Source organism: Macaca nemestrina, chromosome 18, assembly GCF_043159975.1.
Source record: "Macaca nemestrina isolate mMacNem1 chromosome 18, mMacNem.hap1, whole genome shotgun sequence".
NCBI lineage: Eukaryota > Metazoa > Chordata > Mammalia > Primates > Cercopithecidae > Macaca > Macaca nemestrina.
In genome coordinates, this window is record NC_092142.1 from 27,249,623 (window position 1) to 27,265,728 (window position 16,106).

The 16,106-nt window shown below is 52.5% G+C and overlaps 1 protein-coding gene across 7 annotated transcripts; it reads right to left on the minus strand.

Annotated features, from left to right (window-relative positions):
* Nucleotides 1-8,346, minus strand: LOC105482863 (CD19 molecule). Of its 7 annotated transcripts, none has more exons than XM_011743242.2 (15): nucleotides 8,208-8,346; nucleotides 7,686-7,952; nucleotides 7,165-7,368; nucleotides 6,765-7,043; nucleotides 4,087-4,197; nucleotides 3,121-3,169; nucleotides 2,722-2,810; nucleotides 2,182-2,295; nucleotides 1,943-2,047; nucleotides 1,793-1,861; nucleotides 1,636-1,692; nucleotides 1,491-1,547; nucleotides 564-656; nucleotides 357-463; nucleotides 1-194 (listed from the first exon to the last, which is right to left on the minus strand). In XM_011743242.2, the coding sequence occupies exons 1-14, from the start codon at nucleotides 8,293-8,295 to the stop codon at nucleotides 372-374; spliced, it is 1,674 nt and encodes a 557-aa protein (XP_011741544.2). In that variant the 5' UTR covers nucleotides 8,296-8,346; the 3' UTR covers nucleotides 1-194; nucleotides 357-371. The 7 variants fall into 7 exon arrangements, 4 of the variants coding, with proteins under 4 accessions (XP_011741544.2, XP_011741543.2, XP_070940403.1 ...); XM_011743241.2 differs by having other exon boundaries at nucleotides 564-659; XM_071084302.1 differs by having other exon boundaries at nucleotides 564-686.
* Between the last annotated feature and the right edge of the window lie 7,760 nt (nucleotides 8,347-16,106).

A 16,106-nucleotide genomic window follows, 5' to 3' on the forward strand; every position in this document is an offset into this window, starting at 1 on the left:
TTGGAAGAGCTCATTGAGTTTATTTAAGGAATACAAAAGGGACTGAAAGTGTCACTGGCATGTATACCCACACACACACACTTACACACATGCACACATCCTAAGCAACATTGCTCCAGAGGTTGGCATCATCTGCTCGAGGTCTTCAGATTTCAGAGTCAGGTGTGGATCTTGGGGACTTGAAGAGATCCAGGCTATGAAGAAGAAACAGTGATGGGGAGGGGTCCAGCAGCCCTCCCCTTGCCCACCAGGCCCTAGGAGCCCTGTTCCCTCTCCCTCCCTGAGAGCCAGCAGCCACTGTCATTCGTGCCTATCTCCCTCCCTCCCCCCTTTCCCTAGGGGCAGTCCCAGCTCACCTGGCCACCTGAGGATCACCTGGCACTCCAGGTGCCCATGCGGCCGCCTCCTCCCCAGGCTGGGTCTGGCCCATCGGGATTATCCATGTTCTCGTAAGAGTCTGCATCTGGATAGGACCAGGGAGGAGAACACGGGTGGCACTGGAAGTAGGCTGGGAGGCAAAGTCAGCCCAGGGGACAGCAGGGGACAGCGGCAGAAGCACCCACCTTCCTCATGATTGGGTCCAGGCTGGCCCCGAATGGTGCGGAGCTGGGGGGCTGCATACAGGAGCCCTCTCATATCCTCATAGGACTGGGACCCTGCTTGGGCGGGGGATGGAGAATTGGAGGCTAGGGCACGGGAAGTACAGCCTATGGTAAGGAGGAAGAATGAGGGGCAGAGGAAGGTGAGGGGCATCACCTATGCTGTGCTGGGAAGGGGTGATTCGGTCAGCATCGGGTTTGGGGCCCCGGTTAGCTGTAGAGTCACGGCTAGATATGGGTTAGATTATGGCTAGAGAAGGGGTCACGAACAGAACTGGGCTGGGCATGGTGGCTCACACCTGTAATCCCGGCACTTCGGGAGGCCGAGGCGGGCAGATCATTAGAGGTAAGGAGTCTGAGACCAGTCTGGCCAACATGGTGAAACCCTGTCTCTACTGAAGATACAAAAATTAGCCAGGTGTGGTGGCAAACATCTGTAATCCCAGCTACTCAGGAGGCTGAGGCATGAGAATCGCTTGAACCTGGGAGGCAGAGGTGGCAACTGCACTACAGCCTGGGCAACAGAGCGAGACTCCAATTCAAAAAAAAGAGAAAAAAGAAAAAACTGGAAGGAGTCAGAGTCATGAAGAAGCTGCAGAGTGAGCTGGGGTCCAAGTTGAGGTCTGCACTGAGGGGCTGAGGTGAGGTGGAGGTCAAGTCCAGCTTGATACTGGATCAGGATCGGTGTTGATATTCATAGTTAGGGAGGGGGTAAATATTGGGGGTAAGAATGGGGGATGGGGCTTAGTATTGAGGTGAGAGGAGTCAAATCCAAGGTCAGTATTGGGTTCGGGTTTGGGGTCAAGGTCAGGTCAAAGTTGGGTCTGGTGTCAGAGCTCAGGCCAGGTCACCCAAGCTGGGTAAGGCAGTCTGGTCGAAAGTATCTCTCACCCAGGGAAGTTGCTTCCCGGCTGGGGTCCCAGGCTGACCCATGGGGGCTCAGGAAGTCTGGAAAGGGAAGAGGGAGGTTACTATTCCTCCTGGCCTCCTGGCGTCCTCCACCTCCCCCCTAGACTGTTGCCATCCTCACACACACCCATTGTCCTGGCGACCGGCTGGGTCAGCTCTTCATCCTCGTTCTCGTAAGACTCAGCTGTGGCAGAAGAGAGAGAACTCCAGGGACCCCTTCTAGGGGTGTCACAGCGCTGCAATTACACCTAAGTCTCTGAGGTCCCACAAAGGCCCCAAGTTACCGTTAGAGAAAGAGTCTTCATCCTCAGGACCCAGGGGCTCGTCCTCAGGGTTCTCGTAGCCGCTGCCATCTGGTGGAGAAGGAGGGGTGTCCATGGGAGTCCACAGGCCACCGCAGAGAGGCAGGGGACCACGGAGGAGGGCAGCCTTACCCTGGGAGAGCTTGTCCTGCCCAAAGTTGGAGTCGTTCTCATAGAACTCGGAGCCCTCCTCACTGTCGGGCTCCTCATAGCCCTCCCCTTCCTCTTCTTCTGGGCCTAGGGGTTTCGGGATGGGGATGGGGAACCGAGTTACGCCCCCTCTCCTCCAGGCCCCAGTCCACTATTTGGGCCACAGACCGCTCCAACCCCCTCTATGTGGGGAACGACCCTTCCCTCCCCCAATCATTCACCCGCTCCCGGAGGGCTCCGGGACCCCACGGCTCCATCCACCTGGACGTCGCTGCTTGGATTTCCATAAGACGGGGCGGTGCCCCCCAGGCCTGCGGCCCAACGCTGGGCGCGTCCTGGCGAGAGGGGCGGGCGTTGTAAGACGGGGTCAGAAGAGATGGGGGCGGTCAAGGCTAAGGGTCCGCGCGGCGGGTCACGGGGTGAGAATGCTTTGGGCTCTGCGAATGGACTCTGAGTCTAGGCACCTGGCCTTGAACCATAGGGCGGGATCTAAATCTAGGGCCAAGGCCTTCAGTTCTGGGGCGAGGTTCTGCTTCTGATTTGGACTTCAGGCTCTGGGTCCTGGGGGCGTGGCTCTGAGCCCTGGAGGCGGGGCATTGTTATAGGGGTGGGGCTCATAGATGGGCGGGACTACCCTCCCCGGTGGCGGAGTTCCGAGCTCCAGAAGGCATGGCGCACAGCGGATTGGAGGGATGAGGACAGTGTGGGTGGAGCCCTGGATCTGGGGCGGAGCTATAGGCTGGAGGGGCGGTGCCTCTTACCGAGGCCTGAGGTGGGTGTGGGGAGAGATAGCACGTTCCCATACTGGTTCTGGGGCCCGCTTCCTGGGGGAGGCGTCACTTTGAAGAACCTGGCGGGAGAAGGGGAAGTGCACGGTGAGGGCCGACTTGGAATGGAATGGCGGACCCACTCAAGATTCTGTCCAGGCCTTCAGAGATTAAACGTGATCACTTGTGCTGGGACAGCCAATAGAGGAGTCTGAGATGATCATTTCCAAGGAGGTCTTCACAGAGGAGGTAGCTTTGGAGCTGGGCTTTGAGGTTGGGCAGTATTTGAAACAGTAGAGACGGAGCAAAGAACCCCTGGGCAGAGGAAACAGTAAGTGCAAGGCATAAAGTGAAGATGGAGGGTGTTACCGAGGGGTGCACTGGTTGCATTACCTCCTGGTGGGGTCAGTCATTCGCTTTCTTTTCCTCCTCAGGACCAGGGCTGGTGGGAGTTAAAGGGAGTGATCAGAGGAGGCGCTGCTTGGCAGGGTGAGGATTTGTGGGGCCAGGTACTGCGGAGGTCACTTGGTTCAACAGAGAAGACAGGAGTTCAAATTGCAAGGGGGACGGGCGCGGTGGCTAGTGCCTGTAACCCCAGCACTTTGGGAGGCCGAGGTGGGCGGATCATTTGAAGTCAAGAGTTCGAGACCAGCCTGGCCAACATGGTGAAACTTCGTCTTTACTAAAAATATAAAAATTAGCCGGACGTGGTGGTGGGCGCCTGTGATCCTAGCTACTAGGGAGGCTGAGGCAAGAGAATCGCTTGAACCCAGGAGGTGGAGGTTGCAGTGAGCAGAGATCATGCCATTGCACTCCAACATGGGCAACAGAGCAAAAACTCCATCTCAAAAAAAAAAAAAAAAAAAAGTTTGAGGGAGCCAGGCGCTGTAGCTCACGCCTATATTCCCAGCACTTTAGGAAGATGAGGCCAGCGAATTGCCTAAGCTCAGGAGTTCAAGACCAGCGTGGGCAATGTGGCGAAACCCTGTCTCTACTAAAAATATAAAAAATCGGCTGGGCGCGGTGGCACACACTTGTAGTCCCAGCAACTCAGGAGGCTGAGGCCCAAGAATCACTTGAGCCTGGGAGGCAGAGGTTACAGTGAGCTCAGATTGTGCCACTGCACTCCAGCTGGGGTGACAGAATGAGACCCTGTCTCAAAAAAAAAAAAAAAAAAAAAAAATGCAAGAGGCTTGGGAAGTTTGAGGGAGGCTAGAGGAAGACTGGGGGGAACAGGATTCTGGGGTCTTGCAGGGAGGGATGGGAGGAAAGAAAGATGGTTGTCAGACTGGCCAAAGCCGGCTTATCCTGGGGAAGCTGGTGTAGGGTTTGGACAGACCCACTGGGGACATGACTCACCTCTTTGAAGTTGAAGAATGCCCACAAGGGAACACAGGCAGAAGATCAGATAAGTCAAAGTCACAGCTGGGACCTTCCAGCCACCAATCCTCAGCAGCCAGTGCCATAGTGCTAGGGGGAAGGGGCTATGAGATGAGGACCCCAGGCTGGCATCTTACGTTCCAATCCCGAGATCTCAAAGAACCGCAAGTCTGGGGCACAGAGGCAAGACACAGACTTGGCGAGGTGCAGTGGTCCACGCCTGTAATCCCAGCACTTTGGGAGGCCAAGGCGGGTGGATCGCCTGAGGTCAGGAGTTCGAGACCAGCCTGGCCAACATGGTGAAACCCTGTCTCTACTAAAAATACAAAAAAATTAGCTAGGTATGGTGGCGGGCGCCTGTAATCCCAGCTACTTGGGAGGCTGAGGCAGGAGTATCGCTTGAACCCGGGAGTGGAGATTTCAGTGAGCGGAGATCACTGCACTCCAGCCTGGGCAACAAGAGCGAAACTCTGTCTCAAGAGAAAAAAAAAAAAGACAGACTCAAAGTCCCAAACTATGAGAAAGGCTCTCCTCTCTCTAAGGAGTCATGTCCCAGGAGGTCAGGGATTGTCACAGAGCCTGGCACATGACATGGGGCAGTGTCTTTTGAGTAAATCACAGACAAACCATGGCTGTATTTAGAGGCAATGTGTGGATTGAGGAGAGCATAATGATCAGTTTCCTGCTGCAATTAAGGACAGTCACAGTCAAAGTGAAGGGCAGAGTTGAGTTTGCAAGGTTACAGTTGGGATCCAGCACATTGCTTGGATCAAGTTTTGAGTGAAAGTTGGGGTTGAGTTTGTAAATTGCGGTTAGGATAGCATGATAGGATTGTATGAAGGAGAGAGAACTGGCAGAACACTGTGACCAGTTTGCTGGACAGGGTGAGGAAAAGGAAGGATGCCCAGGTTCTTAGCCTGGGCAAGGGAGCAGGTGGTGGTGTCCTCTGCTTGCACAGGGCCACCAAGAAGACTATACTTGGGGAAGACATTGAGTTTGATTTTGTATCTGTTGAGCCTGAGGTGTCCATAGGACATCAAATGGCACAGGGGACGGCTGAATATGGAGTCTGGAATAGAGTCACCAAGGCATAGTGACCCAAAAAGCCATTGGGAGTCAAGGTCAAATGGGAAAGCGTGCAGACAGGGATAAGAAGAGGGCCCAGGGCTCCAAGAGTGAGGAGTTGGAGAGGAAGGAAGACTCCACCCAAGCTGGTGGGCAGGCACAAGCAATGGTAGGTGAAGACCCAGAAAAGTAGTGTATTGGAAGCGAGGGAAGAAAGACTTGAAGTCTAGGCCAGGTGTGGTGGCTCACACCTGTAATCCCAGTACTTTGGGAGGCCAAGGCAGGCGGATCACCTGAAGTTAGGAGTTCAAGACCAGCCTGGTCCAACATGGAGAAACCCCATCTCTACTAAAAATACAAAAATTAGGCCTGACCCTGCCCTGTGGCTCATGCCTGTAATCCTAGCACTTTGGGAGGCCGAGACGGGTGGATCACGAGGTCAGGAGTTCGAGACCAACCTGGCCAACATAATGAAACCCCGTCTCTACTAAAAATACAAAAAATTGGCCGGGCACAGTGGCTCAAGCCTGTAATCCCAGTACTTCGGGAGGCCGAGATGGGCAGATCATGAGGTCAGGAGATCGAGACCATCCTGGCTAACACGGTGAAACACCGTCTCTACTAAAAAATACAAAAAACTAGCCGGGTGAGGTGGCGGGTGCCTATAGTCCCAGCTACTCGGGAGGCTGAGGCAGGAGAATGGCGTAAACCCAGGAGGTGGAGCTTGCAGTGAGCTGAGATCCGGCCACTGCACTCTAGCCTGGGCGACAGAGCAAGACTCCATCTCAAAAAAAAAATACAGGCCGGGCGCGGTGGCTCAAGCCTGTAATCCCAGCACTTTGGGAGGCCGAGACGGTGGATCACGAGGTCAGGAGATCGAGACCATCCTGGCTAACACAGTGAAACCCCGTCTCTACTAAAAAATACAAAAAAACTAGCCGGGCGAGGTGGCGGGCGCCTGTAGTCCCAGCTACTCGGGAGGCTGAGGCAGGAGAATGGCCTGAACCCGGGAGGCGGAGCTTGCAGTGAGCTGAGATCCGGCCACTGCACTCCAGCAAGGGGGACAGAGTGAGACTCCGTCTCAAAAAAAAAAAAAAAAAAAAAAAAAAATACAAAAAAATTAGCCAGGCATGGTGGCGAGCGCCTGTAATCCCAGCTACTCGGGAGGCTGAGGCAGGAGAATCACTTGAACTTGGAAGGCGAAAGTTGCAGTGAGCTGAGATTGCACCATTGCACTCCAGCCTGGGTGACAGTGAAAGACTCCTCTCAAAAAAAAAAATTAGCCAGGTATGGTGGTGGGCACCTGTAATCCCAGCTATTCAGGAGGCTGAGGCAGGAGAATCGCTTGAACCTGGGAGGCGGAGGTTGCAGTGAGCCAAGACGAGATGGCACCACTGCACTCCAGCCTAGGCGACAGAGCAAGACTCCGTCAAAAAAAAAAAAAAAGACTTGGAGTCAATGTTCTGTGTGGAAGTTGGGGTTTGGGGTGAGGCTGGGAGTAGCCCTCAGGTTGGGGGAACCTAAGATTGACTGGCTTTCACTTCTTGCCAGTACACCCCACACAGATGCCTCCCAGTTGAGAGAAACTCTACCTGGCCGAGCAGTGATCTCCAGGTAGAATGACTTGGTCCAGTTGCCACGGTGACAATAATACTTCCCAGCGTCTTGAGCTGTGGCCCGGGTCAACAACAGACCCGTGTCCACTACCCACATATCTCTGTCTGGGCGATCGTCCTTCAGCTCTAGGCTCAACAATGAGGACTTAGGCCCCTTGGGGCGCACATGGGTCCAGGAGAGGGGGCCCCTGGACACAGAGTCAGGGGGTACCCCACAGGACAGCCAGAGTGTGGAGCCCGGGGCCATGGTGAGGTCTGGGGCAGGGAGAGATAAGACGAGGAAAGCCTGATCCTCAGGGTCTCACACCTCTTCAGTTTCCCCTCCCCTCCGTCTCTGGACCCCCACTTCCTGGCATCTCCCCAATCATGACCTTACCCTGGCTCAGGCTCTGGTTCAGGCTGTCCCTTGGTGGGCCACACACAGGCTCTCCCTCCCACATCTCAGGTCTGTCTTTGGCCCACACATACAGTTGGGAGTTGTTGAGTTTCCCAGAAGGGGAGCTGGGGCCCTCTGAGGACCTGTTCTTCAGGCCACAGCCCAGGCCACCTAGGTCCGAAACATTCCACCGGAACAGCTCCCCTGGGAAGAGACCCAGAACCAAATGCAGAGACACCCAGGAGAGGGAGAGAGAGAGAGACTCAAAGGCAGAGATAAATAGAGACAAAGACTCAGAGAGAGAGAGACAGAGAGAGAAGGCAGTGAGAGGTGGAGGGACAGGAAGCAGCTCATGCTGAAGCCACGAAGCCCCAGGAGTCTGCCCACCTAGCTCCGAGTTTCGCCCTCAATCCCTCCAGCCCCTCTCTCCAGCTCCATTGTGGCCGTGGACCTCTTCTGTCCATGGTGGCCTCCCTTCTCTCCTCCTGCCCCTGCCCTAGCCCGGCCAGCCCGGCCCTCACCGCTGCCCTCCACACTGACTGTCCAGCCAGGCTGCCAGGCCTTCTCAGAGGGGAGCCCCGGCTGGCATAGGTAGAAGCCCCCCGTCTGGTTAGAGACGTTGAAGATTAAAAGCCAGATGCCCAGGGGCCCCATGCGGATTCCCATGCCTGGCAGCCCCAGGCTGAGATTTAAGAAGGGTTCAAACGGGGAGTCCCGACACCAGACCAGCTGCTGAGTGGGGCCATCTGCAGTCCCCTCGAGGCACTGCAGCACAGCGTTATCTCCCTCTGTGGAGAGAGAGGGAGAGAGGTGTGGGCATGACGGGGGGACCTCCAAGCCCCCCCACTGCTCACACCGGGTTATAGATCAGAGGACTCCAAAAACTGGGAGTGGAGGAGCCGGCAGAGTCCTTCCAACCCCTCCCTGAATTTCACAAATAAGAAAATGGAGGCTCAGAGAGGGTAAGTTACTCAGCCAAGGACACCCAGCCACAACCCAAGTTTCCAGCCTCCATCCCTTCCCTTTCTGCCCTTTGGACATACCTTCTACCTTCACCACTAGAGGTTCCTGGGGCCTGACTTCCATGGGGGTGAGGAAGAGGAGGAAGAAGAGGAGGCAAGGAGGTGGCATGGTGGTCAGACTCCCCGGGCACCCAGCTTCGCGCAGGGGATGCTGGGGTAGGCAGGGGCCTGGAGGGCACTGAACCATGGGTGTCTGCGGAGGCGGCAGGCAGTCCCCCCAGAGAGGAAGGGGGTGGTCACGCCTCAGGCCCCATTCTCCAGGAACCCTCCAGACTCACATTTGCCTCCTCCCTGCCACGCTGTTTTATTTTCATCCCAGCTCTCACCACCATGGGAAATGATCTTGTGGGTTTACTTGTTCATTTCTGTTTTCTGCACAAGAATATGAGCCCCTTGGAGTGGAGACCGTGTTGTTCACCACTAATTGCAAGTGCCCTAGAACAGTGCTGGGTACATAGTAGGCACCTGATAAATATTTGTTGCCTGAGCGGATTCAGCCTTCAGGGCTCCCTCCTTCTCCCTCTCCCTCCTCCTCTGAACCCCGGGGTCTGAATCCATGTCTCTTCACTCACACACACCCCATTCATTCGTTCAGCAAACATTTTACCAGTCCTCCCTCTACCTCCACATCCACCCATTAATAGACTCAGTTCTAGCCGACCTGAGTTTGAATCTTGCACCTCCATTATTTGGCTAAACTTCATCATTTGAAACCTCAGTTTATTTCTCTGTCAACTGGGGATAATAATATTTCTATACAGGCTGGGCGAGGTGGCTCATGCCTGTAATCCCAGCACTTTGGAAGGCTGAGGCAGGCGGATCACAGGAGGTCGGCAGTTGCAGACCAGCTTGGCCAATGTGGTGAAACCCCATCTCTACTAAAAATACAAAATTAGGCCAGGCGCGGTGGCACGCGCCTGTAATCCCAGAACTTTGGGAGGCAGAGGCAGACGGAAACTTTGGGAGGCAGAGGCAGACGGATCATGAGCTCAGGAGATCAAGACCATCCTGGCTAATATGGTGAAACCTGATCTCAACTAAAAATACAAAAACATTAGCCAGGCGTGGTGGCCAGTGCCTGTAGTCCCAGCTACTCCAGAGGCTGAGGCAGGAGAATGGCGTCAACCCAAGAGGCGGAGCTTGCACTGGCGCCACTGCACTCCAGCCTGGGTGACAGAGCAAGACTCCGTCTCAAAAAAAAAAAAAAAAAATTAGCTGGGCATGGCACTTAGGGAGGCCGAGGTGGGTGGATCACCTGAGGTCAGGAGTTCGAGACCAGCCTGGCCAACATGGCGAAACCTTGTTGCTACTAAAAATAGAAAAATTAGCTGGGCATGGTGGTGCGTGCCTGTAATCGCAGGTACTTGAGAGGCTGAGGCAGGAGAATCACTTGAACCTGGGAGGCGGAGGTTGCGGTGAGCCAAGATCACGCCACTGCACTCCAGCCTGGGCAGCAGAGTGAGACTCTGTTTCAAAAAAAGAAACAAAAGAAAACACTCCTATACAAATACTGTTTGTTTGTGAAGATTAAAAATGACAATATGTTCGGCACTATTAACCCAGTGTCCAGCACATAGCAAATCCTCAGTTAATGAGATACAAGTGCTTCCCTGCCTCAGGACCCTTGCACTTGCAGCCCTTCTTCCTGCATCTCTGCTGGGGGCTCTTTGGTTCTTTGCTGGACTGGTTCTTTTCATCACTCGGGTCTCAGTTCAAGTGGTACTTCTTCAAAGAGGCCTTCCCTGTGCCCCCCGGTGCTTCAAAAATATATATATTATTATTTAAAAAAAAATATCGGCCAGGCGCAGTGGCTCAATTAATGGCTAAGAGCTCAAGTCATCCTGTCTCAGTTCCAAACCAGGCAAAACCCAGGCACAGTGGTGCATGCCTATGGTCCCAGGTCCTTGGGAGGCTGAGATAGAAGGATCATTTGAGCCCAGGAGTTCAAGGCTGCAGTGCACCATGATTATGCCTAGGAATAGCCACTGTGCTCCAGCCTGGGCAACACAACAAGACCTTGTCTTTAAAAGAAAAATTGTTTTAAAAGAACCCAGGAGTTCTAACTCCTGGATCTGTTCTCATTCTGCCCCATGCCTCTCCTCTCTCTCTGTCTCTCTCTTTCTCTTTCTCTCTCTCTCTCTCTCTCTCTAACTCTCTATGTGCCTTTGTGTCTTTTTCACTGCTGCAGGGACTCAAAAAAAGAGTTCAGGGACCCAAGAGACCCACTTTCTCAGTGGCTGATTCCCAGGCCCATCTCACCAGGCTGTGACTTCCTGTTTGCTGTGGGCAAACCCCAGGGGACCCTCCCTACAGGTGGCAGGGCCCCCACTTCCCTTTGGCCAGTTGAGGGGGCTGGGGGGCGGAAGAGTGAAGCACTGGGGAATGAAGGGGGCAAGTAGCAGGACTCAATCTGCCTTTCATTCAACAAAATCTCTAATCCCCTCATTAGCTACCCAGCTGCCCAGACTAGCTTTCACTAGAGCATGTCATTCCCCTGCTTAAAACATGTCAGTTACAGCCAGACACAGAGGCTCAAGCCTGTAATCCCAACACTTTAGGAGACCAAGGCAAGAGGATCCCTTGAGGACCAGAATTTGAGACCAGCCTGTGCAACACAGCGAGACCCCATTTCTACAGAAATTTTTTTTTTTTTTTTTTTTTTTTTTTTTTGAGACGGAGTCTCGCTGTGTCTCCCAGGCTGGAGTGCAGTGGTGATCTAGGCTCACTGCAAGCTCCGCCTCCCGGGTTCACGCCATTCTCCCGCCTCAGCCTCCCAAGTAGCTGGGATTACAGGCACCCGCCACCACGCCCTGCTAGTTTTTTTTGTATTTTTAGTAGAGACGGGGTTTCACCATGTTAGCCAGGATAGTCTCGATCTCCTGACCTCGTGATCCACCCACCTCGGCCTCCCAAAGTGCTGGGATTACAGGCTTGAGCCACCGCGCCCGGCCTTTTTTTTTTTTTTTTTTTGAGACGGAGTCTCGCTCTGTCGCCTGGGCTGGAGTGCAGTGGCCGGATCTCAGCTCACTGCAAGCTCCGCCTCCCGAGTTTACACCATTCTCCTGCCTCAGCCTCCTGAGTAGCTGGGACTACAGGCACCCGCCACCGCGCCCGGCTAATTTTTTGGTATTTTTTTTAATAGAGACGGGGTTTCACCGTGGTCTCGATCTCCTGACCTTGTGATCCGCCCGCCTCGGCCTCCCAAAGTGCTGGGATTACAGGCGTGAGCCACCGCGCCCGGCCCAGAAATTTTTTTTTTTTTTTTTTTTTTTTTGAGACGGAGTCTCGCTCTGTCACCCAGGCTGGAGTGCAGTGGCGCAATCTCGGCTCACTGCAAGCTCCGCCTCCCGAGTTTACACCATTCTCCTGCCTCAGCCTCCTGAGTAGCTGGGACTACAGGCGCCTGCCACTGCGCCCGGCTAATTTTTTTCTATTTTTAGTAGAGACGGGGTTTCACCATGGTCTCGATCTCCTGACCTTGTGATCCGCCCGCCTCGGCCTTCCAAAGTGCTGGGATTACAGGTGTGAGCCACCGCGCCCGGCCCAGAAATTTTTTAAAACACAAAAAAATGTCAGTTACTTTTCATCTACCTAAAATAAAAACTCCAACCCAAGGCCTAGTAGGCCGAGTGTTGCTGACCTACCTACATTTTCCACCTCATGCCTCACCACTCTCCCCCTTGCCAAGTGCTTCCCTGCCTCAGGACCCTTGCACTTGCAGCCCTTCTTCCTGTATCTCTGCTGGGGGCTCTTTGGTTCTTTGCTGGACTGGTTCTTTTCATCACTCGGGTCTCAGTTCAAGTGGTACTTCTTCAAAGAGGCCTTCCCTGTGCCCCCCGGTGCTTCAAAAATATATATATTATTATTTAAAAAAAAATATCGGCCAGGCACAGTGGCTCAAGCCTGTAATCCCAGCACTTTGGAAGGCTGAGATGGGCGGATCACGAGGTCAGGAGATCGAGACCATCCTGGCTAACACGGTGAAATCCCGTCTCTACTAAAAAATACAAAAAATTAGCCGGGCGAGGGGGTGGGCGCCTATAGTCCCAGCTACTCGGGAGGCTGAGGCAGGAGAATGGCGTAAACCTGGGAGGCGGAGCTTGCAGTGAGCTGAGATCCAGCCACTGCACTCCAGCCTAGGCAACACAGCGAGACTCCGTCTCAAAAAAAAAAAAAAAAATCTCAGGCTGGGGGAGGTGACTCACACCTCCCAGCACTTTATGGGGTCAAGGCAGGCAGATTGCTTGTGCTCCGGAGTTGGAGACTAGCCTGGGCAATATGGCAAAACCTATCTCTACCAAAAATACAAAAAATTAGCCAGGTGTGGTGGCGCATGCCTGTGTTCCCAGCTATTTGGGAGGCTGAGGTGGGAGGATCGGGGGATGGAGGTTACAGTGAGCTGAGATGGCACCACTGCACTCTAGCCTGGGCAACAAGAGTCTCTCTCTCTATAGATAGATAGATAGATAGATAGATAGATAGATAGATAGATAGATAGATAGATAGATAGATAGATATTATATGTTGGCTGGGTGCGGTGGCTCACGCCTGTAATCCCAGCATTTTGGGAGGCCCAGATGGGCGGATCACTTGAGCCGGAGTTCAAGACCAGCCTGGGCAAAATGGAGAAATCCGTCTTTACTAAAAATACAAAAAAATGTATTTGGGCATGATGGTGCATACCTGTAGTCCCAGCTACTCAGGAGGCTGAGGTGGGAGGATCGCTTGAGCCCAGGAGTTCAAGTCTAGCCTGGGCAACATGGTAAAACCCCATCTCTACAGAAAATACAAAAAAAAGACCAGGCACAGTGGTTCATGCCTGTAATCCCAGCACTTTGGGAGGCTGAAGCGGGCGGATCACTTGAGGTCAGGAGAACGAGACCAGCCTGGCCAACATGGTGAAACTCAGTATCTACTAAAAATACAAAAAAAAAAAAAAAAAAAAAATAGCTCATGCCTATAATCCCAGCTACTCAAGAGGCTGAGCCAGGAGAATTGCCTGAACCCAGGAGGCGAAGGTTGCAGTGAGCCGAGATTGCGCCACTGGACTGCAGCCTGGATGACAGAGTGAGACTCTGTCTTGAAAAAAAAAAAAGAAGAAGAAAAAGAAAACCTCCTCAAATTCCCTTTACTCACATGCTTTTTTGATCTCATGCCCTTATTTCATTCTCAGCACTTGCCCCCAATCTCAAATTATGCATGTGTATTTGCTAGTCTTCTCATCTGCCTCCTGCACCAGAATGTTCTTTCTTTGAGAACAGAAATATTTACCATCCTTAGCTGTGAACAGGCATCTAGTAGACACTCGATAGGTATTTGCTGGATAAAGGAAAGAAAAGAAGTTAGGGGCCAGGCGAGGCGGCTCATGTAATCCCAGCACTTTGGGAGGCTGAGGGGGGCGGATCATTTGAGGTCAGGAGTTCAAGGCCAGCCTGGCCAACATGGTGAAACCCCATCTCTACTAAAAATACAAAAATTAGCTTGGTGTGGTGACGCGCACTTGTAATCCCAGCCACTTGGGAGGTCGAGGCAGGAGAATCACTTGAACTTGAAAGGCGGAGGTTGCAGTGAGCAAAGATCGCGCCATTGCACTTCAGCCTGCGAGACAAGAGCAAAACTCCGTTTCAAAATTAAAAAAAAAAAAAACCAAAATAAGTTAGGAAGAAAACTCTCTCCCTTTTTTATGTAGAGGCGAGGAAAACTTTTTTTATTCTCCTTTCTCACTACATTGCCCAGGCTGGTCTTGAACTCCTGGGCCCAAGAGATCCTCCTGCCTCAGTCTCCCAAAGTGCTGGCATTACAGGCATGAGTCACCATACCTAGCTGAAAGAAAATTTTCTTTTTTTTTTTTTTTTGGAGACAGAGTCTCACTCTTGTTGCCCAGGCTGGAGTGCAATAATGCGATCTCGGCTCACTGCAACATCTGCCTCCCAGGTTCAAGTGATTCTCCTGCCTCAGCCACCCAAGCAGCTGGGATTACAGGCATGCACCACCACGCTCAGCTAATTTTTCTATTTTTAGTAGCAACAAGGTTTCACCATGTTGGCCAGGCTGGTCTCGAACTCCTGACCTCAGGTGATCCACCCGCCTCGGCCTCCCAAAGTGCTGGGATTGTAGGCATGAGCCACTGCATCCGGCCGAAAATTTTATTTTCTCTTCTCCCACATGCACTCTATCATCTAGGCTAGTCCATTTTATATCCTAAATATTGATAGAATCAATTTTCCCCTCTGAATCCTTTCTTCACAATCAGAAGCAATTCAACAGCCTCTCTCCTGGGCTCCCCGTCTCCTATGTCTTTTGGTTCCCATCTACACTCCGCATGTCAAGAGAACTTCTTCAATGTTAGTCATGTGCTTCCCCTGCTCAATGGCCTTCAGTGGCTCCCAGGGCCTGCAGGATAAACTCAAGCCTGAGAGCTGTCAGGAAGTCCCTCCCCAAACTGACGGGAGGATCATTTCTAGTCATCATTTCAGCCCCTTCCCCAGAAACCCTGCTGCATGCCCAGGGAGTCTGGATTGATTGATTGATTTTGATTTTTTTAAACAGGGTCTTGCTCTCTCGCTCAGGCTGGAGTGCAGTGGCACAATCAAGCTCACTGCAGCCTCGGCCTCCAGGGCTCAAGTAGATCTTCCCCGCCTCAGCCTCCTGAGTAGCTTGGAATACAGATGCACACCACCATGCCCAGCTAATTTTTTTTTTTTTTCTCTGTCGCCCAGGTTGGAGTGTAATGGCATGATCTCGGCTCGCTGCAACCTCCGCCTCCCGGGTTCAAGCAATTCTCCTGCCTCAGCCTCCCGAGTAGCTGGGACTACAGGCACGTGCCACCACACCCGGCTAATTTTTTGTATTTTTAGTAGAGATAGGGTTTCTCCGTGTTAGCCAGGATGGTCTTGATCTCCTAACCTTGTGATCTGCCCTCCTCAGCCTCTCAAAGTGCTGGGATTACAGGTGTGAGCCACCGCGCCTGGCCATGCCCAGCTAATTTTTAAATTTTTTGTAGAGATGAGATCTCACTATGTTGTCCAGGCTGGTCTCCAACTCCTGGGCTCAAGTGATCCTCCTGCCATCAGCCTCCCAAAGTGCTAGCATCACAGGCGTGAGCCACCACATGCAGCCAGAGGTGGCCATTTTAGTTAGGGTGATCAGGGAAGGTCTCACTGAGGAGGTAACATCTGAACCGAGACCCCGGCTCAAAGCTTGGTGGAAAACACTTGGTTTCATACTTGGTGAAAAAGTAAGTGCGTGTTTAGTTTTGTTCAAAACTGCCATATTATTTTTCCAGAGTGGCTATACCATTTCACATTTCCATCAACAAAAGATGAGAAACCCAGTTTCTCCACATACTCACAAGCATTTGGTGTTAGCGTTCTCATTTTAGCCATTCCAAGAAGTGCGTAGTGATGAAAGTGATTGTGGCTTTAATTTGTATTTCCCGAATAAATAGCTAATGATGTTTAACATCTTTTCATGCACATATTGCCACCTGTGAGAGCAGTGAAATGTCCATTCATATCCTTTGTCCATTTTCTTTATTTCAAGTTCTGGGATACACGTGTAGGATGTGCAGGTTTGTTACATAGGTAAACGTCTGCCATGGTAGTTTGCCGCACACATCAACCCATCACCTAGGTATCAAGCCCAGTATGCATCAGCCACTCTTGCTAACGCTCTCCCTCCCCCCACCCAACTCCCACCCCACAGGCCCCCAAGTATGTAGTCCCCTCCCTGTGTCCATGTGTTCTCATTGTTCAGCTCCCACTTGTGAGAACATGTGGTGTTTAGCTTTCTGTTCTTGCATTAATTTGCTGAGGATAACGGCTTCTAGCTCTATCCATGTCCCTGCAAAGGACATGATCTCGTTCCTTTTTATGGCCGTATAGTATTCCATGGTGTATATGTACCACATTTTCTTTATCC

What these genes read in the sequence shown, in the direction of transcription:
- LOC105482863 (XM_011743240.2), bottom strand. Translation starts at nt 8,295, where the DNA reads ATGCCACCTCCTTGCCTCCTCTTCTTCCTCCTCTTCCTCACCCCCATG. An exon ending in TCTAGTGGTGAAGGTAGAAG is followed by an intron (nt 7,953 to 8,207) that starts GTATGTCCAAAG and finishes CTCTCTCCACAG; the next exon opens with AGGGAGATAACGCTGTGCTG. An exon ending in GCCGGTCGCCAGGACAATGG is followed by an intron (nt 1,548 to 1,635) that starts GTGTGTGTGAGG and finishes TTCCCTTTCCAG; the next exon opens with ACTTCCTGAGCCCCCATGGG.